Below are 27,158 nucleotides of genomic sequence, written 5' to 3'. Positions count from 1 at the left end.
GCAGGCCTCCTAACTGTCCCTAGAATTTCTAACCAAACAGCTGGAGGCAGGGCTTTCTCCTATAGAGCTCCATTTTTATGGAATGGTCTGCCTACCCATGTGAGAGACGCAGACTCGGTCTCTACCTTTAAGTCTTTATTGATGACTCATCTCTTCAGCAGGTCCTATGATTGAGTGTAGTCTGGCCCAAGAGTGTGAAGGTGAACGGAAAGGCAATGGAGCAAAGAACCGCCCTTGCTGTCTCTGCCTGGCCAGTTCCCCTCTCTCCACTGGGATTCTCTGCCTCTAACCCTATTACAGGGGCTGAGTCACTGGCTTACTGGGGCTCTTCCATGCTGTCCCTAGGAGGGGTGCGTCACTTGAGTGGGTTGAGTCACTGACGTGATCTTCCTGTCTGGGTTCACGCCCCCCTTGGGTTGTGCCGTGGCGGAGATCTTTGTGGGCTATACTCGGCCTTGTCTCAGGATGGTAAGTTGGTGGTTGAAGATATCCCTATAGTGGTGTGGTGGCTGTGCTTTGGCAAAGTGGGTGGGGTTATATCCTACCTGTTTGGCCCTGTCTGGGGGTATCGTCGGATGGGGCCACAGTGTCTCCCGACCCCTCCTGTCTCAGCCTCCAGTATTTATGCTGCAGTAGTTTATGTGTCGGGGGCTATTTCTCCTGTCTTATCCAGTGTCCTGTGTGAATTTAAGTATGCTCTCTCTAACTCTCTCTTTCTTTCTTTCTCTCTTTCTTCCTTTCTCTCTCTCGGGGGACCTGAGCCCTAAGACCATGCCTCAGGACTACCTGGCATGATGACTACTTGCTATCCCCAGTCCACCTGGCCGTGCTGCTGCTCCAGTGTCAACTGTTCTGCCTGTGGCTATGGAACACTGGCCTGTTCACCGGATGTGCTACCTGTCCCAGACCTGCTGTTTTCAACAGGAGGAGCTTCCTAGGTTCTGGCCTTTCTAGGGAGTTTTTCCTAGCCACCGTGCTTCTACACCTGCATTGCTTGCTGTTTGGGGTTTAGGTTGTTTCTGTACAGCACTTTGAAATGTCAGCTGATGTAAGAAGGGCTTTATAAATCAATTTGATTTGATTTGATGTGAACCGGTACCGGAGCGCCAAGTCTGGGTCCAAGAAGCTTCTAAACAGCTTCTACTCCCAAGCCATAAGACTCCTGAACAGCTAATCAAATGATCAAATAGCTACCCAGACTATTTGCATTTCCCCCCATGCTGCTGCTACTCTCTGTTATTATCTATGCAGAGCTACTTTAATAACTCTACCTGCATGTACATAATTTCCTCGACACCGGTGCCCCCAGCACATTAACACATTGACTCTGTACTGGTACCCCCTGTATATAGCCTCCACATTGACTCTGTACTGGTACCCCCTGTATATAGCCTCCACATTTACTCTGTACTGGTACCCCCTGTATATAGCCTCCACATTGACTCTGTACCGGTACCCCCTGTATATAGCCTCCAAATAGACTCTGTACTGGTACCCCCTGTATATAGCCTCCACATTGCCTCTGTACCGTAATACCCTGTATATAGCCTCCACATTGACTCTGTACCGTAATACCCTGTATGTAGCCTCCACATTGTCTCTGTACCGTAATACCCTGTATATAGCCTCCACATTGACTCTGTACCGTAATACCCTGTATATAGCCTCCACATTGACTCTGTGCTGGTACCCCCTGTATATCGCCCCGCTGTTGTTATCCACTGCTGCTCTTGAATTATTTGTTATTCTTATCTCTTTCTTTTTGGGGGATTTTCTTAAAACTGCATTGTTGGTTAATAAGAGCTTGTAAGTAAGCATTTCACTGTAAGGTCTACACCTGTTGTATTCGGTGCATGCGACAAATACAATTTGATTTGATTTATAAGGAGAAGTGGGGGTTTCAAAAGTTGCCACTCAAGATGTCGTTTGGGTAATCAGATATTAGAAATCACAGTTATGAAAAACAATATTTTGACAACTTTTACCTTTACTTCACTACATTCCTTAAGTAAATATTGAACTTTTTACTCCATACATTTTCCTTGATACCCAAAAGTACTCGTTACATTTTGAATGCTTTGCAGGACAGGAAAATGGTCCAATTCATGCACTTATCAACAGAACATCCCTGGTCATCCCTACTGCCTCTGATCTAGCGGACTCATTAAACACAGGCTTTGTTTACAAATTATGCCTGAATGTTGGAGTGTGCCCCTGGCTATCCTTAAATAAAAAATAAAAAAAATGGTGCCCCTGGTTTGCCTAATAAGGAATGTGAGTGTAAAGATTGTAATTATTTATAATTTTCCTTTTCCTTTTGATACTTAAGTATATTTTAGAAATTACATTTACTTTTGATACTTACGTATATTTAAACCAAAGATTATTACTTGAGTAGAATTTTAATGGGTGACTTTTACTTTTACTTGACTCGTTTTCTATTAAGGTACCTTTCCTTTTACTCAAGTATTACAATTGATTACTTTTTCCACTATTGCATGTATGTAACGTTACGTTTTTTGTAAATGCTAGCTAACGTTAGCTACCTTAACTTATATAAAATGCATGAATTCTACAATGTATTATTTATTATTGAATATTTGAAATAATAATAACTTAAATATCAAGTCATGGCAGTTCTAGTAGTTGCGGAATTCCAGTGCTTCTAGTGTTAGGTTAAATCAAATCAAATCCAACTTTATTTGTCACATGTGCAGAATAAAACAGGTGTAGACCTTACTGTGAAATGCTTACTTACAAGCCCTTAACCAACAGTGCAGTTTAAGAAGAGTTAAGAAAATGTTTGCCAAATAAACTAAAGTAAAAATATATATACAGTATATATATTAATAATAAAAAATAACACAATAACCTAACAATAACGAGACTATATACAGGGGGTACCGGTTCCGAGTCAGTGTGCGGGGGTACAGGTTAGTTGAGGTCATTTGTACATGTAGGATGGGGTGAAGTAACTATGCTTAGATAATAAAGAGTGAGTAGCAGCAGTGTACAAAACAAATGGGGGGAGGTCAATGTAATAGTCGGGTGGGCATTTGGTTAATTGTTCAGCAGTCTTATGGCTTGGGGGTACAAGCTGTTAAGGAACATTTTGGTCCTAGACTTGGCGATCTGGTACCGCTTGCCATGATGTAGCAGAGAAAACAGTATATGACTTGCGTGACAGGAGTCTTTTGACAATTTTATGGGCTTACCTCTGACACCGCATATTATATACTGTAGGTCCTGGATGGCAGGAAGCTTGGCCCCAGTGTTGTACTGGGCCGTACGCATTACCCTCTGTAGAGCCTTACGGTCAAATGCTTAGCAGTTGCCATATCAGGTGGTGATGCAACCTGTCAGGTTGCTCTCGATGGTGGAGAACTTTTTGAAGATCTGGGGACCCATGCCAAATCTTTTCAGTCTCCTGAGGGGAAAATGTTTTGGCGTGCCCACGACTGTCTTGGTGTGTTTGGGCCATGACAGTTTGTTGGTGATGTGGACACTACCGCCCCGTCAATGTTAATGGGGGCCTGTTCGGCCCACCTTTTCCTGTAGTCCACGATCAGCTCTTTTGTCTTGCTCACAATGAAGGGGAGGTTGTTGTCCTGGCACCACACTGCCAGTTCTCTGACCTCCTCCCTACAGGCCGTCTCATTGTTGTCGGTGATCAGACCTATCACTGTTGTGTTGTCAGCAAACTTAATGATGGTGTTGGAGTCGTGTTTGGCCACGCATTCGTGAGTGAACAGGGAGTACAGGAGGGGACTAAGTACACACTCCTGAGGGGCCCCAATGTTGAGGATCAGCGTGGCAGATGTGTTTTTGCCTACCCTTACCACCTGGGGTGGCCCGTCAGGAAGTCCAGGATCCAGTTGCAGAGGGAGGTGTTTAGTCCCAGGGTCCTTGGCTTAGTGATGAGCTTTGTGGGCACTATGGTGTTGAATGCTGAGCTGTAGTCAATGAACAGCATTCTCACATAGGTGTTCCTTTTGTCCAGGTGGGAAAGGGCAGTGTGGAGTGCGATTGAGATTGCGTCATCTGTGGATCTGTTGGGGCGGTATACGAATTGGAGTGGGTCTAGGGTATCCGGGAGTATGCTGTTGACTCCTTTCAACAAGACACTTCTCCTGAGAGATGCACTGCACTGAGAGATGACATATCAGTAGGTAAAAGTATAGAGACCCTGAGGGATGACTGGTCTAAGAGATGACAACTCAGCTGGACCCTATTAAATTCAAGCCCTTCTAGTGTTAAAAGACTCCATTCGAAATCCCTGCTTCTCCTTATATGGTTCCTTTTGAAACCCCCAATTATCCTTCTATGGTTTCTTTCAAAACGCCCACTCCTTTCGACACTCGCAGTTTTCTGCACTGAAAGAGTATATACAATATCACTAGGTGGTAGCAAAACGACAGATGACTGCTCTGAGAGTTGACATCACATCTGGACGCTATTTAAGTGGCCCACTTAGAACTGCTATGGCGGATGAGTTCATTCTGATTTCATGGAAGAGAACATTCTGTTCTACAGTCACACGTGGACACACGCTGCTGCACACACATCTGTCATAGTCAAGGTTGCCATGTCCACGATTTTCGTGAAATTGGGATACTTTGAAAACGATGTCGCAGGTGAAAATGTATTGGCCGCCATGTCATTTATCTTAAAAAATATATATTTCGCTGTGACCTGCTGCTGACTGTCAGGCAGTGTGGCAGGCTGTTACTGAGTGAGTGAGTTGTGGGGAGGACCGGAGGGGTGTGTGCAAGTTTGCCAGATATAGATCAAATTTTGAGAACAATGACTACTCAAAACGCACCCAAAAGGCCTGAAAACTAGACCCATTTTTTTTCACAGCAAGAGAGAAGTTGCCATATTTACAGTGGTGGAAAAAGTACCCAATTATCATACTTGAGTAAAAGTAAAGATACCTTAATAGAAAATTACTCAAGTAAAAGTGAAAGTCATCCAGTAAAATACTACATGAGTAAAAGTCTAAAAGTATTTCGTTTTAAATATGCTTAACTATAAAAAGTAAATGTAATTGCTCAAATATACTTAAGTATCAAAAGTAAAAGTATAAATTATTTCACATTCCTTATTATGCAAACCAGACGGCACAATATAATTTGCTTTTTAAATTTACGGATAGCCAGGGGCTCACTCCAACACTCAGACATGATTTACAAACGAAGCATTTGTGTTTAGTGAGTCTGCTAGATCAGAGACAGTACAGATGTTCAATTGAAAAGTGTGTGAATTGGACCATTCTCCTGTCCTTCTATGCATTCGATATTTAACGAGTACTTTTGGGTGTCAGGGAAAATATATGGAGTAAAAAAGTACATTATTTTCTTTAGGAATGTAGTGAAATAAAGTTGCAAAAAATATAAATAGTAAAGTACAGATACCACAACAATGTACTTAAGTAGTACTTTAAAATATTTGTATTTAGGTACTTTACACCACTGCATATTTATACAATTAACACCTTTTTCCATAATGTTATCGAGACAATTACGAAGGAATATCGTAGTAACTTGTAACAACATTGGAAGCAAAATTCGGTTTTCCTCAAAATAATAATTATTGCGTGCTATGACATGACGTAATAAAGGAGACAAGATCATTGGAGAAAGAGAAAAGATTATTTGCCCTTATTTAACTCGCCAGATCAATTTCCATCAATGGATGTCGATTTAACTCGTTTGACAGCTATGATTAACCAATAAAGGAGAAGGGAGTATGTTATTATGGCCAATATACCACGGCTAAGGTTCCCTACATGACGCAACATGGAGTGCCTGGATACAGCCATGGTATATTGGCCATATACCACAAATCTCTGGGGTGCCTTATTGCTATTATAAACTGGTTACCAACGTCATTAGAAAATATTTAAAGTATTTTTTTTGTCATACCGGTTGTATATGGTCTTATATACAGCTTGCAGGGCTCGAACCAGGTGTATAATTTTAAATAAATCCCCTTTAAGAATGTCCATAACTATAGATAAATTCGACAGGAGAGTTAGAGTGATGAATGTTGGACAGACGTTCTCGAAATCTCTGAGCAAGAAACACTTGGACAATCTTAAAAATAAAAAATAAACTAATGTTAGATTATTTTCTGGCAATTGTGCTATTTTGTGCCAGATGTTTAAGACTACAAGCCATTATAAATAGCCCATTTGCTAGATTGACTTGTCCTTTCAATAGGCATAGGCTACAGACAAAAATCTGGGTTTATGTTGCTAATTAAACTTGCCATTGTTTGCTTAAATTAAGGCAGGTAGCCTATAGCCCCTGATGGGCCTACATCTCATTTCAGATAGTCTACAGTAACCTGTAGGCAAGATGTAAACTGAACGATCTAGCAGCTTGCTTAGTTCAAATTAACAGACACATGTATTCAACATGAATAGCGAGGCGATTTCGAGGTAAGAAGTGCTTGTGTTTCCCAATAGCCTTCTAGAATAGAAACATAGGATAGAACATTTTCATTGATAAATTCATCTAATTTTATTTGCGGGTTGCTTTGGGGAAGTGCGCCTGGTCAACATGTTTTCCAAAACACGTTTGGAGCGGGCGTGGAAGGCTACTGTCGGTCCCATGCCAGTTGTACATATTCACACTTTGTAACGCCCATCTGACAATGTTTAGCCTACAACAGACACTGTAGCATAAATAACTGAATCCTGAATCATGTTTACTAGCCTACCCTTTAGAAATAGGATTAGGGTAGAATAGAATGGAATATACCACTAGCCTAATTAACACATTTGGCACGTGGATATTGCTGTCGGAATTAACATGCTATCCACACGGTTTCACGAGGACTCAAGCCGCTGGGTGAACTCGAAGAAAGGGGTTATGTTAACATTTGTCTGACTTCTCCTGCCTCTCCGGACTTCAGGGCTATGCATGCCTTAGTTGCAATTGGGTACGTCGTGATTGTCAAATTGAAAAGTAGGCTAGTATCTGCAACTCAAGTAGGGCAACATTGTTTCAAATTAGTGGCTTTCCTTGACCGTAAAATTACAAACCACATGACATGTTGTCTGAAACGTGAAAACACGCTGTCGCTAATTAAAAATACAATAGGCCTAATTATTATAACCCTGAGCTTTAACGGAAATTACTCCCAAAGTAAATGGTAAACTACAGTCGGGATTTGGGGCACTGTTCAATTGTCTTTTCAATTATTGATATTTCCCAATTGATTCTTGAATAATGTAACCCATAAATGCCCCACGAGTTTACTCCAGGATCGTGTTTATTCCATAAAGGCTACAGATGAATAAAACAAACCGCAATACTTTTAAAGTTTCGTTTTATATAGTTAGTAGCCTAGACACCAAAAGGGTGCTTATTTGTCCCATTTCATTAAACATATTCACAAAGACGGCACGTGTGAAACTAAAAACCCACATGGTTCCTGAAATGACCGCGATGTGAAGATAGCTCAGCTTCCTGACAAATCACAAGAAGAGTCGATTTATTAAAGCTGAATATACCAGCATCCGTGTAGAGAACTCATTTTTATCAGCAAAAGAAAAGGCTTCGGCAATGACGGAGGTTGATCTCGCTGCACAGTGTTTCTTTTTCCATCTCTAACCGGCCACCGGCGGACGGTTGTCCCGATGCCAAACCGACACAGGACATTTCGAAAGAGAACCAAGAAAACAGGACTTTGTTAACGGTGGCGATGATTTTGCTCGACTTGAACAAATGTAACCAGAACACACGCAGTGGAACATGTGGTGGGGGTAGTAGGTATCTGGGCCAAAGTGATGCCAACAGCCAGATGAATGTACACCGGTGTGGTCACAGGGTGAGCAGGGACAGCCGGGGTACTGCAAGGGCGCAACAGAACAAGAAGGCTGTGATTATGCACGTGTCCCCAGAGAATATACATTGTTGCCCATTCAGCAGCTGTGGGAAGATGTATAGCAAGTCATCCCACCTCAAAGCCCACCTGATACGTTTTGTAAAGGTTATGCTACATAGCGTTATCCCTGACAATAAAGAAAATACGTTTTAGGGTAAAATCGAAATTCCTTGTCAAATTGTCAAACACGGGAGTTACATTCTTAGATTCTTAACCTGGCTACTGTTTCATTCTGTAGGCGCACACTGGTGCAGGGATGATTGAGGACATAATTTTGACCAGTCAGTTTTTCAGAAGGATTGGATCTGTTTTTATGGCCTATTGCAACATCATAAGGCTCTCTCTCTCTCATAGTTTGGTCTTCATAAAGAATCTAGATAACCATCATGCGTATGCGCTGGAATAGACCTACTGGTATGTGTGTATTTCTGTTATTCAAAAAGCGGGGAACGTGCAGGTGGTGGTGCGGTTCTCTTTGACGCACACATTTAAACTTCTTCTAGGCTTATACTTATAGCCTACCATGTAAACCAACCTGGTCTCAGAGCATTTGGGGCGGCAGTTTTTTTTTTATAGATAGAATATAAATCATAGTGGGCACTTTGAATACAGTGTTGTTTGACACGACAGCGAATGAAAATGCCATGGATGAGTTATTGTGACATGGTGGGAACAAAAGTGATGTTTAGTGTTTCCTAGGGGACCCTATAATCTTTGGCTACATTAACTCTTTATTCATGTAGCCAACATATCCATGTTTCGCCTATTCCTCATTGATTTAGAAGATACTGTTGCAGAAACAACATTCTGATTTAGGTCTCCACCAGCACTGGTATCAGGCTGTATTAGCTAGCTACGTTTGCTCTGACTCAGTACTTTTATTAGCTAGTTAGCCAGCGATTAGCATTAGTGGCTAACACAATTTAGCTTCACTGGCGAAGAAAATACAAACTAGCTGTTTGCAGATGTAAGAAACACACACTAATATTTTTATTATAGAACGCTTGCGGATTTATATTAAGATCAAAGTGGAAACAACATTATCATTGTTGTCATCAACATTGTTGCATGTGCTACATTGACCATGCAGACGGATCAAAAGTGTCTCGTGGTCAAGCAACAACAAATGCGCTCCTTGAGTGACGGAGTGGGACTAGCAGCATGGAGACAGCGGAGAGGGATGACTCAAGTAGCAGAGTAAACTATGAAAATGGACTTTACACACGGTGTATCACATTTAACAAACCAAACATTCAAATACCGTTATAGAATGTAAAGTAAAAACCCAAACCGGTCCGTGCAAAAATAGCGGTATATAGTAAAACATGTAAGAAATTATTCTGGGGTGAAATTGGCAATAAAATAAACATATACATATGTTTGCAAGTCGAGCAGACCCGTGGTCTAGCGATAGTGCACCCAGTTTAGACACGTCACCCCTTTCCCCACCAAAGACCGGGGTTAATCCCACCTATCCGTATCCCGCTGTCATTTCAAAATAACCCCAAAATATCTTTACAAAATATTATTCAAGTCGTTTCACTGATTTGCCACTTTCATTTTACCCCAACAAATCTAAGAATAAATCCAATGAAATATGTTGCTCAAAATGTAATTATCTTTCACGAGGATAACCAGAGAGAGCAAATTGAGTGATTGAAGAAATTGGAAGTCTTTGGTTTTAATCACCTTGCATTTCATGTCTTACCATATGCCTCAAATTTTAGAGGATTGTGGGTAATTCAAAAATGTTTGACTTTAGGATTCTTTCACAATGTTGTATACAGTACAAGTCAAAAGTTTGGACACCTACTCATTCCAGGGTTTTTCTTTATTTTTACTATTTTCTACATTGTAGACATAAAAACTATGAAGTAAAACATATGGAATCATGTGTTAAACAAATCAAAATATATTTTATATTTCAGATTCTTCAAAGTAGCCACCCTTTGCCCTGATGACAGCTTTGCACACTCTTGGCATTCTCTCGAACAGCTTCATGAGGTTGTCAATTAGCAGGTGTGCCTTGTTAAATGTTAATTTGTGGAATTTTAACTTTCTTTCCTTCTTATTGCGCTTGAGCCAATCAGTTATGTTGTGACAAGGTAGGGGTGGTATACAGATGATAGCCCTATTTGGTAAATCTGAAGTCCACATTATGGCAAGAACAGCTCAAATAATCAAAGAGATACAACAGTCCATTACTTTAAGACATGAGAGTCGGTCAATCTTTGGGGCAGCAAGTAGCCTCGTGGTTAGAGCACAAGATCAAATCCCGAGCTGACAAGGTACAAATCTGTCATTCTGCCCCTCAACAAGGCAGTTAACCCACTGTTCCTAAGCCATCATTGAAAATAAGAATTTGTTCTTTAACTGACTTGCATTGTTAAATAAAGGTAAAATATATATATATTTTATATCTGGAAGATTTCAAGAGCTTTGAACATTTCTTCAAGTGCAGTTGCAAAAACCATCAAGCGCTATAATGAAACTGGCTCTCATGAGGACCGCCACCGGAAAGGAAGAACCAGAGTTACCTCTGCCACAGAGGATAAGTTCATTAGAGTTACCAGCCTCAGAAATTGCAGCCCAAATAAATGCTTCACTGGGTTCAAGTAACAGACACATCTCAACGTCAACTGTTCAGAGGAGACTGCGTGAATCAGGCCTTCATGGTCGAATATCTGCAAAGAAACCACCACTAAACGACACCAATAAGAACAAGAGACTTGCTTAGGCCAAGAAACGCGAACAATGGACATTATACAGTCTGATGAGTTCAAATTTGAGATTTTTGGTTCCACCCGCCGTGTCTTTGTGAGACGCAGAGTAGGTGAACGGATGATCTCCGTATGTGTGGTTCCCAACATGAAGCATGGAGGAGGAGGTGTGATGTTGTGGGGGTGCTTTGCTGGTGACATTATCGCTGATTTATTTAGAGTTCAAGGCACACTTAACCAGCATGGCACCCACAGCATTCTGCAGCGATACGCCATCTCTTCTGGTTTGCGCTTAGTGGGACTATTATTTGTTATTCAACAGGACAATGACCCAACACACTTCCAGGCTGTGTAAGGGCTATTTGACCAAGGAGAGTGATGGGGTGCTGCATCAGATGACCTGGCCTCCACAATCACTCAACCTCAACCCAATTGAGATGGTTTGGAATGAGTCGGACTGCAGAGTTAAGGAAAAGCAGCCAACAAATGCTTAGCATATGTAGAAACTCCTTCAAGACTGCTGGAAAAGCATTCCAGGTGAAGCCGGTTGAGAGAATGCCAAGAAGTGCAAATCTGTCATCAAGGCAAAGGGTGGCTACTTTGAATAATCTAAAATCTAAAATATATTTGGATTTGTTTAACACTTTTTTGGTTACTACATGATTCCATATCTGTTATTTCATAGTTTTGATGTCTTCAATATTATTCTACAATGTAGAAAATAGTAAAAGTAAAGAAAACCCCTTGAATGGGTAGGTGTGTCCAAAATTTGACTGATACTGTACATGTTTAAAGAAAGAAAAGTCCCTTTCAATTAAGCTTTTGTGCCATCATGAGGTGTAATGGATCATGACGAGTGGATACCAAAACCGTCAAGCAAATTGCAATATTTTAAAAGCTCTTATGTGCTTATAGTAAGTTATTAAGTATTACACCTCCAGTTACCGATCTGTAGTTCCAATAAATAAGTGGTCTCAAAACTGACATTTCCACTCAATTGCACAGCTTTGGAATGCAATGTTGGCTAATTTGATTTGTTATGATTTTTTTGCCTTTGTCATACTGTCATTGAGAACTCCTGAGAATGACTCCAATTATTCCCTCTTTGTCTCTTGGTGGCTATGGTCTCCAGGCGAGAGGCCATTCCAGTGTACATGGTCAGGCTGAGATTTTCGCATTCAGATGAGTTGACGTGCCACTACCACACACATACTGGGGGAGAAGCGCTTCACCTGCCCGCTATGTGACAAACATGCACTCCCCCATGCAGGCTTCCACTCCATCATGCTTCAGGGCCCAATGGTCAGAAGACACCGCTCCTTTGCTTCCCTCTCCGACTCTGGAGACCAGAGTCCAACTGGTATGTGAGACACACGCATGCGCAAGCACAAACAAACACACAACAAAATACACTACAGGTAGGTGGAGTTCTCTTAGAAAAAAGGTCCTATCTTGAACCTAAAAGGGGTTGTTCAGCTGTCTCCATAGGAGAACCCTTTGAATAACTATTTTTGGTTCCAGGTAGAACCCTTTTCAGTTCCATTTAGAACCCTTCCCACAGAGGGTTCTACATGGAACCCAAAAGGGTTATTTCTACCTGGAACCAAAAAGTGTTCTCCTATGGGGACAGCTAAAGAACCGTTTTGAACCGTTTTTTTCTGAGTGTAGGCTAGTTACTTTACTTTCTGTTAAATGTTTATACATTTGTTTTGCTACTGTGTGCCCAGTGCCCTACTGAACATGACTCTGTATGTTTTCTGTTTAGTAATAGCTTTGTACTGGTCTGTAGGGACCCCTGGTGGTGTGAGCAATATCATCACTGAAATGTTTGTTTATTTGGACAATGTTTTTACACTGCCAGACAATGAGAGGCCTTGTGTAGAAAAGTGCCTCATAATGTAATAGTATAAATCACCTTGGCAGTCATGTTTGTGCTAGTAGTTGATAATAAATTGCCTAAATTATAGGCTACCACAAAGCAGTGCAGTTAAATGGGTATTCATTTATGGGATACTCATCAAACTGAGATTGGTGTCAAATTGCCAACTGTTAAAATATCTAAATACAATGTGAAGTTCTGTTGCATCTTAGATTACTACTACAACATTTGCAGTACTGCGAAATTAACAAACAACAAAAATTCTCAACATTTTTTAAAACTTTGTACATTAATTTTGTTATTTGCGTAGGGGTTTGTGTAATAATCTGTGCCTCTCAGCTTGCATTTCTGTTTCAGCATTATTGGAGTTTTGAAGTTGTTTTAATCGTCTGAAAGTCTGACGCTGTCCTTTTCAACGTGAATCTGTGGATGACCTATGATACTCCTTCTCCCGGTAAATACCTGTGTAATTAATTGTCAGAGACCTTTAACATTAAAACAATTAACTTTGTACATCTGTATAATCTATGTGATGCAATTACCGTACACTTACCCTACCCATATGATCAACAGAGTGCATGCCAAGCTGTACTTAGTACTTGCTGTCACCCTGCACGTTTTTGTCATATTAACAATAACTGGATGTAGCAAAGCAATTTGGAAAAGGAACTTTTTTTATGTCCAGAACTGTAGATATTAGAGACACCCTACGCAGGTTCAGATGGCTTTGTGTTTATTGATATCATACACTACACAGAACAATAACACTGTTAAATACTGGAATGGAAGTGTCCACATGAGAACATAATCATCTTTATTTTTAATTTTTAAATGCTTACCTTCATATATTGCAAATCTCTTTGAAATACGTTAAGTCATGAGACTGGCGATAAATGTACACATTTTGTTTGAATGTTCTGTACTTCAGGCATAGTCTAATCGCAAATCAACTTTGAAGGGTGTTTGAGTGAGGGATTAGTGCTCAAAGTTAATGATACGTATGATCACTAGATCATGTTCCAATCAACCACGCGAGTGAAATAAATTGCACCCCACTCATTTAGTTGATGATGCATGTGTGACATTATTTAGAATGATTGTGCCAATCAAGACTTGTTAGCAGGATGTCATTGGGGAGTGGTTAGTTAGACACACTGTGGGAGAGACATGGTAGGATGTCATAACAGGCTGTATCCAAAAGGATATTGGATGTCAGCGTATACTTTTATTACACAAACACTTGTTCCCTGTGGCCTCTATGGGGGCGAATATAGTAATCTAGCTGTGAAATCATTGTGTTCTAGAATGAATCCAATGATAGGTGAGCAAAGTATGAATTCTATATCTTCCTCTTGAATAAGGATCATGGCAGATCAGGGACATATGTACGCATATCACCTTAGAACCCAAACAAATTCAAATGTGCAAGAATTATACATTCAAAAGTGATAAATCAATGAAGAATGGCCAAAATAGCAGTGTGCAGCAGTAAGATCTCCCAATCCATTTACAGTTGGTGCTCATCATGTATGTCATCCCTTTGCAATACATTCATCCTTAAAAACCAAAACCATAAATACCTCAAACCAATAAAAAAAAATAAGAAAGAGGGCAAGAATGTAGACTGAATGAGTGTATTGACCAGGCCGGTGCTACACAACCCTGCTTTCAGTACCAAAATACAGATACCAGATATACATAACCAGATATGAATTTTCAAAAAACACCCCAGCATGTACAATCATACAGATCCTTCAAATAAAAAGTCCATGACCATTAAAAGATACTGAATAAAACGCAATAAATATGACCTTGAAGTCAAGTAAGCAGAGCAGCTTTGATCAGCAGCAGTTACAATAATATGTCTTATTCTTAGGGACATGAAAATGATTTTGTAATCATTTTCACTTGTATAACACAATGTTGGCCCGGAGGAGGCATCTGAGAGGCCTCAAACACAAACAGAAGTGCATGTCCTACCATAGGAGGAAGTAATCACTGTTAGTCGTATTTGAAAATGTTGGTGTATTTTTGTCTTAATTCTCCTCATCTTAATTATTTGTTGTCATATAATTATCATGTTCTGTCAATATTCTCTGTCGCTGCTCTAGTGACAGAGTGAACATATTGCGCATGCGTGAGCTACTGGATTTGACAGGCGGTGGAGGAAGAGGCTTGGCAGCACATGCAGGTGGGGTTAACAGATTTGGGCGGGATCAGATCCAGGTCCTCGTCGTCAGGGATCTCGTCCAGCCGATAACCATCCTTCAACAGCTGGATATTCAGGTCCTGGTTGATTTGCTGTGAGGGTGGAGATAATGGACATGTTACTAGGGGTGTAGGGGATTGTCAGCCATGTTACTAGGGGCTGTAGGGGATTGTCAGCCATGTTACGAGGGGCTGTAGGGGATGGTCAGCCATGTACTAGGGGCTGTAGGGGATTGTCAGCCATGTTACTAAGGGCTGTAGGGGATGGTCAGCCATGTTACTAGGGGTGTAGGGGATTGTCAGCCATGTTACTAGAGGTGTAGGAGAATGTCAGCCATGTTACTAGGGGCTGTAGGGGATGGTTAGTCATGTTCCTAGGGGATGTAGGGGATTGTCAGCCATGTTACTAGGGGCTGTAGGGGATGGTTAGTCATGTTCCTAGGGGATGGTCAGTCATCTTACTAGGGGTGTAGGGGATGGTCAGGCATGTTACTAGGGGCTGTAGGGGATGGTTAGTCATGTTCCTAGGGGATGTAGGGGATGGTCAGTCATCTTACTAGGGGTGTAGGGGATGGTCAGGCATGTTACTAGGGGCTGTAGGTGATGGTCAGTCATGTTACTAAGGGGCAGTGTTGGAGGTAACACGTTTACAAATGAATGCGTTATGTAACCAGATTACTTTTATGATTAACGGAGTATAGTAGAGTGTTACTTTTTCAAATTGGGTAATATTATTACAGTTACTTTGTCAAACAACGTGTGCGTTACTTTCAGAATCATATCTCTACCGGGCATGTGTTCCCATGATGGAATCTCAACTTGTTTCCTCATCTAGTTCTCGAGCGAGTGGAGAAAGGCTGTGCTGTCCATAGAAATGTACAGAGGGCGCACCGCTGATCTTTGCCATTGTCGCTTCTGTGATACAGTAGCAAAGCCCAGGGAGGGCTTTCCCGTCTAGTGGCAAGTGGGGCGGCAGCGTAGCCTAGTGGTTAGAGCGTTGGACTAGTAACCGGAAGGTTGCGAGTTCAAACCCCCGAGCTGACACAAATCTGTCGTTCTGCCCCTGAACAGGCAGTTAACCCACTGTTCCCAGGCCGTCATTGAAAATAAGAATGTGTTCTTAACTGACTTGCCTGGTTAAATAAAGGTTAAAAAAAAAATATATATATATAAATTTTAAAAAAAGTGTGCACTCTATACATCTCTATGGGTCCGTGTATGAGTGATCTATAACCAGAACTGGCAGCTCGAGAGAAAGATTTTTAATGAAAAGATAGGAAATCTGTACAGATGTTTGGCTTACAGTATACAGAATATGGCTAATCAAACACCCCATATATAGCGCGGCACTTGTAGACTACCACAGGAAATCTGCGCCACAGATGAAAGGAGAAACTACAGTAGTGATCAAACCTGAGTTAGTAAGTGACCAATCCTTGGTAGAGCGCGCATGGCTCGCCTTGCTCCCTCTGACAGTAAAACAAACATTGAGATTTTTTTTCATGAAAGTAACGCAAAATAATATAGCTAGTAATATAACACTTTACTTTCCACACTAAGTAATATTGTAAAGTAACAAGGAATATGTAAAGTATTACATTTACATAGAAATAATCCCAACCCTGCTAAGGGGTGTAGGTGATTGTCAGTCACGTTACTAGGGGGTGTAGGGGATGGTCAGGCATGTTTCTAGGGTTTGTATACGATGGTCAGTCACATTACTAGGGGTTGTAGGGGTCTGTCAATAACATTACTGAGGCTGAAGAAATGTTACCATAGACTTAAAAAGGCTGGTTATTAGTCTTCAAGGAGTACCCATCATGCAACTAAGGCTCGTCATAATATTACACAGGGAAATCAATGAACACTATGACTTATCACAGATTCAAAAGAGTTACGGGAGTCTACTTACTTCAGTGATCATATCAGGAAACCAGGAAAAAGTCTTGGTACAATCGCTAAATGGTTTCATGATAAAGACATAAGGCTAAAATAATGAATGTAAGTGGCTTGGAGAATGAGTCAGTTGTGGTGTTGGTTTGATATTTGGATAATGAATATAGGTAGCCTGAATTTCTATCCAACAGTAATCTGCATTTACTGTAATTAGGTTTGTGAAGGGAAAGGACCTTGAGATTGTGAGTGTGTTGGGGAGTCAGTGGCAATGGCTTGGCATGACTCTACAGCCCATTACAGATACAATGGCCGAGACAAGATGGTTTAATGCAGTTTGAGAACAAAGTTTGCTTGATCAAACAGTCTAGTTTCAGAACGTCTCATGTCGCCTAAAGATTTGAAAAGAGACGGGTCCGTTTAGAAAATCAGAGAACAGTACGCAGAAGTGCTGTGTTTAGTCCAGCAGTTAGCTCGCTAGGCAAGCAGACAGCTACCTAGCTACAGTCAGATCCAAAATTATTGGCAGCCTTGACAAAGATTAGCAAAGATTGCATAAATTAAAATATGGTCACATTCTGACCTTAGTTCTTTTGTTATGTCTTTGTTTTAGTATGGTCAGGGCGTGAGTTGGGTGGGTTGTCTATGTTCCTTTTTCTATGTTTTGGGATTTCTGTGTTTGGCCTGGTATGGTTCTCAATCAGAGGCTGCTGTCAATCGTTGTCCCTGTTTGAGAACCATACTTAGGTAGCCTGGTTTCACTTTTGAGTTGTGGGTGTTTATTTTCTGTGTTTGTGTGTTCCACAAGGAACTGTTTTGGTTGGTTATTTCACGTGTCGTTTATTGTTTGGTTTCAGTGTTCGGTTGTTTTAATAAAGAGCATGAACACGTACCACGCTACGCATTGGTCCTCCGATCCTTACTACTCCTACTACTTCCTCCGTCAGAGGAAGACAGCCGTTACAATAATACAAATACTGAGCTATATTGTATGCTCAAACATTTTTGACAATTAGAATATTTCATACTAATATACTAACAATTGCTCAGAGAAATACATTTTGTTTAATAAATCTCAAAAAGACAGGGGTTGAAATAATACTCCAGCACCCACTCCTTTATTTTTTTGTAGAATGTTTTATGAGATTGGAGAACACATTGGGAGGGATCTTAGACCAGATCCTTGATATCCTTCGTCTGTGTATATGGACTGCCATTTTCAATTTAGACCACTGGTTTTCATTGGGGTTAATCTCCGGAGACTGAGTGGCCATTGCAAAATGTATTTTTTTTGTTGGTAAATTAACCATATCTTTGTTGATTTTAATGTGTGCTTGGGGTTGCTGTAAAATCCACTTGTGGCCGAGTTTCAGCGTGCTGGCAGAGGAAACCATTTTTTTGCCTAAAATGTTCAGATACTTGGTAAAGTTCATGATGGCGTTGACCTTAACAAGGGCCCCAGGACTAGTGGAAGCAAAATATCCCCATAACATCAAAGATCTCCACCGTATTTTACAGTAGCTATGAGGTTATTTTCTGCATATGCATCTGTTTTTCGACGCCAAACCCACCACTGGTATTCATGGCCAGTGAACTCTATTTTCATGTCATCTGACCATAGCACTGGTTCCAATTCAAGTGCCGATGTCATTTAGCAAACTCAAGGCGGTGCTATGGTCAGATGACTTGAAAATAAAGCTATTTGGAAAGACTGATAACCCTAAACACACATCAACATCCACAAAGAAATTGTTAATTGATCACAAAATCAATTAATGGCAATGGCCATCTAAGTCTCCGGACTTGAACCCCATTAAAAACCTGTGGTTTATTTGAAGAGGTGAGTCCATAAGTGCAGTCGAAGGATATCAAGGATCTGGAAAGAGTCTGTATGGAGGAATAGTTTAAGATCCCTCCCGAAGTGTTCTCCAATCTCATATAACATTTTAGAAATAGGCTCAGTGCCAAGGGTGCTAGATTTTTGAAAACAGGGGTGCAAATAATTTAACCCTATCTTTTAGAGATTTGTTTTATTACTTGTTAAACAAAATCTCTTTCTCTGAGCAATTGTATTAGTATGAATGAATACAATTGTACTATTTGGATACAATATTGCTCAGTATTTGTATATTTCTTTGCTCATCTTTATCACGGGTGCCAATAATATTGGATCTGACTGTATTTTGCTGCAGTTAGCTAGCTAGCCTAGCAGAATGTGTGCCCTATTTCTGGTACATGTATTTCATGATGCTCGTTTGCTCCAACACCTTGCTACAACCAGTGGCAACTTTGTTTCAAAGTTGTATTATGTCATTGTAGAGGTACCATCACCATGGAAACGGTCTCAACGGCATGTCTCGAAATGTTTTATTTGAATGCAGCTGTCTTTAGTCAGCTGTCCTACACAAAATTCTAAAACTGGTTAGTTTTGTCTTGCCTCTCCTTATGATGGCTGTTGTATCTTTACCGGGCTTAAGTAGTGTTACCCAGAGTGCATAGATACCTGGGCCCTCACACATCTCACCTCGGCTGAGGAGTATCCCGATGAGGAGTATCTGGACATGTCGAAGTCATCGTCACTGCAACATAAATGGAAGTGTATGGTTTTGCATTTGCATAGATTCATGTCATCACTGTTGATCTTATATTTATTTTCACCTCACACACTGCCCTTAACCTAAATTCTGTATCTACAGTATGTTGGCAGATCTGAGACTAAAGGGTGATGGTGGACATTTCTGTGTATGACAGTCATTGATGTTGTCACATACCTGTCTGTATCTATGGCAACCAGGGGCTTCTCATCGGGGCTCTGGTCTAAGGAGGAGTAGCCCTTATTGGGCACAACCAGCCTGTGGAGAGGGAGAGAGTGAAAGAGAGAGGGAAGAGTTATAGGTGGGCAGGAGAGTGAGTACACAAGGAAGAAGAGGTGGAACAGACCAGGAGGAAAAAAAGAGAGTGAGTGAGTGAAAGAAACAGGAGAGGTTCAAGATACCAGTGAAGAGGGAGAAATAAAACAAAAAATAATGTAGGGCCAAAATCAAGAAGGCCCTAATCAGGACCAAAGTCAGCTCTCACCGTGTTCTGGCCATCACATTGTTTTTCTTCGGCTGCTGGTTCACTGGACTACCTGCATTGCCATTCTTCAGTGATCCCTTCCTGGCCAGCTCGCGCTGTTTCTCTACACACCACAGAACATTAGAATATGAACAAAAAAAACACTGAGTTTACAAAACATTTCCTAATATTGAATATCGTGCTAAGACCAGGTTCAGTTTGTTGGGGCATGACTCTACAAGGAGTTGAAAGCATTCCACAGGGATTCTGGCCCATGTTGACTCCAATGCTTCCCAAAGTTGTGTCAAGTTGGCTGGACCATTTTTGATACGCACAGGGAACTGTTGAGCGTGAAAAACCAAGCAGCGTTGCAGTTCTTGACACACTCAAACTTGTGCGCCTGGCACCTACTACCATACCTCGTTCAAAGTCACTTAGATATTTTGTACTTGCCCATTCAGCCTCTGAATGTAACACATACACAATCCATGTCTCAATTGTCTCAAGGCTTAAAAATCCTTCTTTAACCTGTCTCCTCCCATTCATCTACACGGATTGAAGTGGATTTAACAGGTGAGATCAATAAGGGATCTTAGCTTTCACCTACATTCACCTGGTCAGTCTAAGTCATGTTTTGTACACTCAGTGTATACAGTACGGTCACAGACAAAATCCTGACATGGCAGCTCTCAGCTGACCAGTTTCCTGACACCATTAAACTGGTCATCTGGTTTCAAGTCAGTACTTTGTCATATATATCAGGCAAGGGCCATCTTTACCTTATAACTGAAGAACAGAAAAAAGACGATGCTCTACAGGAAAAACAGCGTCCATCCGAATCATCTTGGCTCCTGGACCCTGTCCACGCATTTCAAGGCTGTGTTGAGACAATGACTTATCAGTGACCCAAGCCCTACCCTTGTGTCGCTGAGTTGTCATAGTGATGCTGCAAATGTACATTGTCCTGGGGGCACTGGCAGTCATAATGTGAATAACCTAATTGATGTCCCTCTAACCCCCCTGGATGCCTCTGTTAATCCTACAGCTATTGTATGCTGTAATCATGTGCCCATGAACCTGAGTTATACTGTTAGCACTGAGGCGGTTTGCCCGAGTAGGAAGCCCACTATGTGCAGCTCACCGTGCACTATCAACTCAAACATAAATATCACTGTCATGTCTATCTCTGATGAGCCTCGCAGGAAAGCAATAAAAACAATCAAGAATCCCAGAAAAGTGCTAAAAATAGCCCACATTAACATACAGTACATGTCCAAATGTATGTGGACACCTGCTCGTTGAAAACCTCATTCCAAAATCATATGCATTAGTATGGAGCTGGTCCCTCCTTTGCTGCTATAACAGCCTCCACTCTTCTGGGAAGGCTTCCAGTAGATGTTAGAACATTGCTGCGGGGACTTGCTTCCATTCAGCCACAAGAGCATGAGTGAGGTCGGGCACTGATGTTGAGCGATTAGTCCTGGCTCGCAGTCGGCGTTCCAATTCATCCCAAAGGTGTTCGATGGGGTTGAGGTCAGGGATCTGTGATGGCTAGTCAAGTTCTTCCATACCGATCTCAACAAACTATTTCTGTATGGACCTCACTTTGTGCACAGGGGCATTGTCATGCTGAAACAGGAAAGAGCCTTCCCCAAACTGTTGCCACACAGTTGGAAGCACAGAATCATCTATAATGTCATTGTATGCTGTAGTATTAAGACTTCTATTCACTGGAACTAAAGGGCCTAGTCCAAACCATGAAAAATAGCCCCAGACCAATATTCCTCCTCCACCAAGCTGTACAGCTGACAATATGCATTGGGGCAGGTAGTGTTTTCCTGGCATCCACCAAACCCAGATTCGTATGTCAGACTGCCAGATGGTGAAGCGTGATTCATCACTTCAGAGAACGTGTTTCCACTGCTCCAGAGTCCAATGGCGGCAAGGTCTACACCACTCCAGCCGACGCTTGGTATTGCACACAGTGAGCTTAGGCATGTGTGCGGCTGCTCGGCCATGGAAACCCACTTCATGAAGCTTCCGACGAACAGTGCTTGTGCTGACGTTGCTTCCAGAGGCAGTTTGGAACTCAGTATTGATGTTGCAACCAAGGACAGACGTTTTTTTACACGCTACGCGCTTCAGCACTTTGCGGTTCCGTTCTCTGAGCTTGTGTGGTCTACCACTTTGCGCCTAAGCCATGTTGCTCCTAGACATTTCCACTTCACAATAACAGCACTTTAAGTTGACAGGGATAGATCTAGCAGGGCAGATATTTGACAAACTGACTCGTTGGTAAGGTGGAATCCTATGACGGTGCCAAGTTGTATGTCACTGAGCTCTTTAGTAAGGCAATTCTACTGTCAATGTTTGTCTATGGAGATTGCATGGCTATGTGCTCGATTTTATACACCTGCCAGCAATGCGTGTGGCTGAAATAGCCAAATCCACTAATTTGAAGGAGTTTCCACATACTTTTGGTCATGTAGTGTATATCAGGAGGTGTGAATGGAAGGCCCAAAAAATGTTGATGTCTCCAGCCACCCAAGCTATAGACGGTTTTCTCTGCTTCCGCATGGCAAGCAGTACCGGAGCAACAAGTCTGACACCAACAGCCTCCTGAACATCTTCTATCCCCAAGCCATAATACTGCTACATAGCTACAAAAATGGCTACACGGACTATCTGCATTGACTGTTCTATATTTTTTATGTTGCAATGACTGTATACAGACTCGCAGGACTCTACACACACACACACACACACTTAATTTGCTCACACACAAATAACACAAATTCATACTGACTCAACATACATACACACTCATACAATCATCATATACACTGCTACTACTCTGTTTATCATATATCCTGATGCCTAGTCACCTTAACCCTGTACATATCTACCCTTACACCTCCAGGATCCCTGCCCATTGTAAATATGGTATTGGCACTGACCCTTGAACTGACCCTGTATCAGTGGTGTAAAGTACTTAAGTCAAAATACTTTAAAGTACTACTTAATTCGTTTTTTGGGGTGTTTGTACTTTACTTTACTAATTATATTTTTGACAACTTTTACTTTTACTTTTACTTCACTACATTCCTAAAGAAATAATGTACTTTTTACTTCATACATTTTCCCTGACACCCAAAAGTACTCTGTACATTTTGAATGCTTAGCAGCACAGGAAAATGGTCCAATTCACACACTTATCAAGAGAACATCCCTAGTCACCCCTACTGCCTCTGATCTGGCAGACTCACTAAACACAATGCTTGTTTTGTAAATGATGTCTGAATGTTGTGTGCTCCTGGCTATCCATACATTTTATAAACAAGAAAATGATGCTGTCTGGTTTGCTTAATATAAGGAATTTGAAATTATTTATACTTTTACTTTCGATACTTACAGTAAGTATATTTTAGCAATAACGTTTACTTTTGATAATTATGTATATTTAAAACCAAATAGTTTTAGACTTTTACTCAAGTAGTAATTTACTGGGTGACTCACTTTTACTTGAGCCATTTTCTATTAAGGTATCTTTACTTTTACTCAAGTATGACAATTGGGTATTTTTCCACCATTGCCCTGTATATATATATATATATATACAACTTACTTACTTTCTCATGTTCTTTTTATTTATATTTCTTGTGTGTTTTTGTTCTACTTGTGTTCTACACGCACAGACGAGGAGGAAAACAGTGTACAGATGTCAGGCTAATGGCTGCTGTGGGCTAGCTTGAGGTTTTGATATATCAGACCTTCTGGGGCTTGGGGCGGATATCTTTCAAAAAAATAGGAGTCCCTCCCTCTTCGCAAATGTTATGGGAACATATTTGTTGAAAGGATATCATGAGGATCGGTTGGTCATCAAAGACATGTCTTATTACAAAATTGCTAAATTTGCTACCTAAAATGCTCCTTTCTACTCTTGATTCATTCAATGATTTTACAGACTGGACATCACAATGAGATGTGTCAATGTGTTTATATTTATGCCTTTCAATTTTGGTAATATGGTTTTGGGGAATGATTGAGCCTTGACTCCAGTACACCTAGCCGTTGTATTGCTTCCCACATCTTTGTATTGCTCTACAGTCATGTGACCCCTGTCCAAGGTGCTGAAATAAACAGAAGCAGGCAGTGGGTTCGGCTCAGCCTTCTTACTCTCACCTATCTTCATCTGCAGAGGAGAGGGCTTGTAGTTAATAGTGACTGGCTCCTCCTCCCTCGTGTCTGAGTCTGCTTCGGAAGAAGCTGTGGATGATGCAGGGTCCTAGAGAGAGAGAGAGAGAGAGAGAGAGAGGACTCCCATACATATCATCTGGGATGTTCATGACATGGCTAGTAAATGGCTAGTAAATTCATGGCTAGTAAATAGAAGCCTAATACAATTCTGTCTCTCATTCACACACACCAAATGTTGTCAGGCAGTCACATCTTCATTGCACACAGTCCATTCATCGGTATTCTATTGCAGATAGGTTCAACTGTACCCCAGGGCCCTGGGAAACGAACTCTGTACAGCAAACAAAGATGGCCTACTGACGAGACACATCACTATATGCCTAACAACATCTTATGCGAACCAGTGGGTTTGATTCAGAGTTAAACACCACATCTGATGTCGTGGAGGATACTGCTCCTCGCAGTCTCTGCATGATGAAGAAATCGAACATCAGCTAGGCCTTAGTTGCTCTGATAGGCTACCCGATTGCTTTGTAATGTTCAGTAAGAGCCTACAATTCAATAATAACGTAATCGGTCACATGCATTCCAATCAACTACTTAGGATTTTTGCGGTGACCGTGTGAAAGCTGGCCTTTGCCTCATAGGCCTATGCTTGTCCCCAGAGCGGATGTGCTTCTGCGAACGTGTAGGGATGTTTTTTTTTCCGCCAGGCATCACCGATGACAGCTCGCCATCTCAATCTCTTAAAAAACGGATAGTCTATTGATTGAGGTCTTCTCTAAATTCGCTTCTCATCGCAATAAAGCCAGGCATAACATTTTACTGACCTTATGGTTGCCTACCAAGAACAATGCTACATGTGTTACCTTTATCAGAGATAAAAAATTAAAAAATGCTACAAAATATCACCAGGCCAATATCTAAATTCAACAATCCATTATAGCCAGCATGTATGTTGTAAAACACCTAGTAGGCTAGCTTAGTCGCATAATATAGGAACAGAATATATTAGCCTATGACTTAATTTATCACCACAATGAAAAAACACATTCCACTTACAAGTGGCTGCATCTCTCCCTGGACAGCGCTCGGAACCTGAAATCTATCTACTGGTATCTCTTCCATCATTTTGGCGACGTGTTCTACCGTTTATGCCTCGGTAATTATACGGCAGCGCCGTGTATTGGGCCAAAAGTGTGATTAGTTGTGCCTCAGATTTTCGGTTTCTCAGATTTCTAGCAATAACGGCGATTCTCCGGTTCTCTGCCACATCCCAGCATGCAGTATCTATGCAGTGGTAACCAGTCAGTAACTCAACCACCCACTTCCGGGTACAGATCCGTTAATCGGTCTCGCCCATAATGGTCTCACGCTGCCCCAGAATGAGCCTAAAACCGTTTCACCATTGCCTAACAATGTGGACCAGTGATTTTTTTACGGTATAACTCCAAAACAATCCACATTTGTAGCCTAGGCTAGAAACATCGATAAGTGCACTTGTCAATATATATACAGTACCAGTCAAAAGTTTGGACACACCTACTCATTCCAGGGTTTTTCTTAATTTTTATATAGTGAAGACATCAACATGATGAAATAACACATATGGATTCATGTAGTAACCAAAAAAGTGTAAAAAATGCATTTTATATTTGAGATTCTTCTAAGTAGCCACACTTTGCCTTGATGACAGCTTTGCACACTCTTGGCATTCTCTCAACCAGCTTCATGAGGTAGTCACCTGGAATGAATTTAAATTAACAGGTGTGCCTTTTCAAAAGTTAATTTGTGGAATTTCTTTCCTTCTTAATGCATTTGAGCCAATCATAAACAGAAGATAGTCCGATTTGGTAAAAGACCATGTCCATATTATGGAAAAGACTGCTCATATAAGCAAAGAGAAACGAGAGTCTATCAATACTTTAAGACATGAAGGTCAGTCAATATGGAAAACTTTTAAAGTTCCTTCAAGTTTGCAGTCGCAAAAAACATCAAGCGCTATGATGAAACTGTCTCTCATGAGGACCGCCACAGGAAAGGAAGACCCAGACTTACCTCTGCTGCAGAGGACAAGTTCATTAGAGGTAACTGCACCTCAGATTGCAACCCAAATAAATGCTTCACAGAGTTCAAGTAACAGACACATCTCAACATCAACTGTTCAGAGGATAGTGCGTGAATCAGGCCTTCATGGTCGAATTTCTGCAAAGAAACCACTACTAAAGGACACAAATAATAAGAAGAGACTTGCTTAGGCCAAGAAAAAATTGAGCAGTGGACATTAGACCGGTGGAAATCTGTCCCTTGGTTTGATGAATCCACATTTGAGATTTTTGGCTCCAAACGCTGTGTCTTTGTGAGACACAGAGTAGGTGAACGGATGATCTCCGCATGTGTGGTTCCCACCGTGAAGCATGGAGGAGGAGGTGTGATGGTGTGGGTATGCTTCGCTGGTGACATTGTCACTGATTTATTTAGAATTCAAGGAACACTTAACCAACATGGCTACCACTGCATTCTTCAGTGGTACACCATCCCATCTGGTTTGCGCTTAGTGGGACTATCATTGTTTTTCAACAGGATAATGACCCAACACACCTCCAAGCTGATTAAGGGCTATTTGACCAACAAGGAGTGTGATGGAGTGCTGCATCAGATGACCTGGCCTCCACAATCACCTGACCTCAACCCAATTGAGATGGTTTGAGATGAGTTGGACCGCAGAGTGAAGGAAAAGCACCCAACAAGTGCTCAGCATATGTGGGAACTCCTTCAATACTGTTGGAAAAGCATTCCAGGTGAAGCTGGTTGAGAGAATGCCAAGATTGTGCAAAGCTGTCATCAAGGGAAAGGATGGCTACTTTGAAGAATCTAAAATCTAGATGATTTGTGTGACACTTTTTTGATTACTACGTGATTCCATATGTGTTAATTCACAGTTCTAATATCTTCACTATTATTTTACAATGTAGAAAATAGTAAAAAATTAAGAAAAACCCTTGAATGAGCAGGTGTGTCCAAACATTCGACTGGTACTGTATATATTTTTATAGATTTATTACAGGCAACATTTCATATCAATCAATCAAATGTCTTTTCTAAAGCCCTTTTTAAATCAGCAGTTTGCTTTACAAATTGCTTTACAGATTTCCGGCCTGCAGAACCAGAAGCACAGTGGCCATAGCTTTGTCCCCTAACTATCCATTTAAATACATAAAAAATAATAATAATAATTTACTTTTGGTTTTAGTGTTACAGATGGCTAAGTAATAGTCACACTTTTTTATAGCATTTTTTATTTAAATGGC

At 41.1% G+C, this 27,158-nt stretch overlaps 1 protein-coding gene across 2 annotated transcripts; it reads right to left on the bottom strand.

Moving 5' to 3' along the window:
- Window positions 1-13,208: 13,208 nt before the first annotated feature.
- Window positions 13,209-25,193, bottom strand: fam219ab (family with sequence similarity 219 member Ab). Of its 2 annotated transcripts, none has more exons than XM_020489631.2 (6): window positions 24,910-25,193; window positions 23,833-23,935; window positions 19,672-19,774; window positions 19,365-19,445; window positions 19,118-19,172; window positions 13,209-14,793 (listed from the first exon to the last, which is right to left on the bottom strand). In XM_020489631.2, exons 1-6 carry the CDS (start codon window positions 24,976-24,978, stop codon window positions 14,635-14,637), a joined length of 570 nt encoding a protein of 189 aa, XP_020345220.1. In that variant the 5' UTR covers window positions 24,979-25,193; the 3' UTR covers window positions 13,209-14,634. The 2 variants fall into 2 exon arrangements, with proteins under 2 accessions (XP_020345220.1, XP_020345219.1); XM_020489630.2 differs by having other exon boundaries at window positions 19,097-19,172; window positions 24,910-25,188.
- Window positions 25,194-27,158: the final 1,965 nt, after the last annotated feature.

The sequence above is a fragment of the Oncorhynchus kisutch genome, linkage group LG8 (genome assembly GCF_002021735.2).
Source record: "Oncorhynchus kisutch isolate 150728-3 linkage group LG8, Okis_V2, whole genome shotgun sequence".
NCBI classification, from domain to species: domain Eukaryota; kingdom Metazoa; phylum Chordata; class Actinopteri; order Salmoniformes; family Salmonidae; genus Oncorhynchus; species Oncorhynchus kisutch.
Note: the sequence above shows the minus strand (reverse complement) of the source record. Positions and strands in the feature narration are given on the sequence as shown.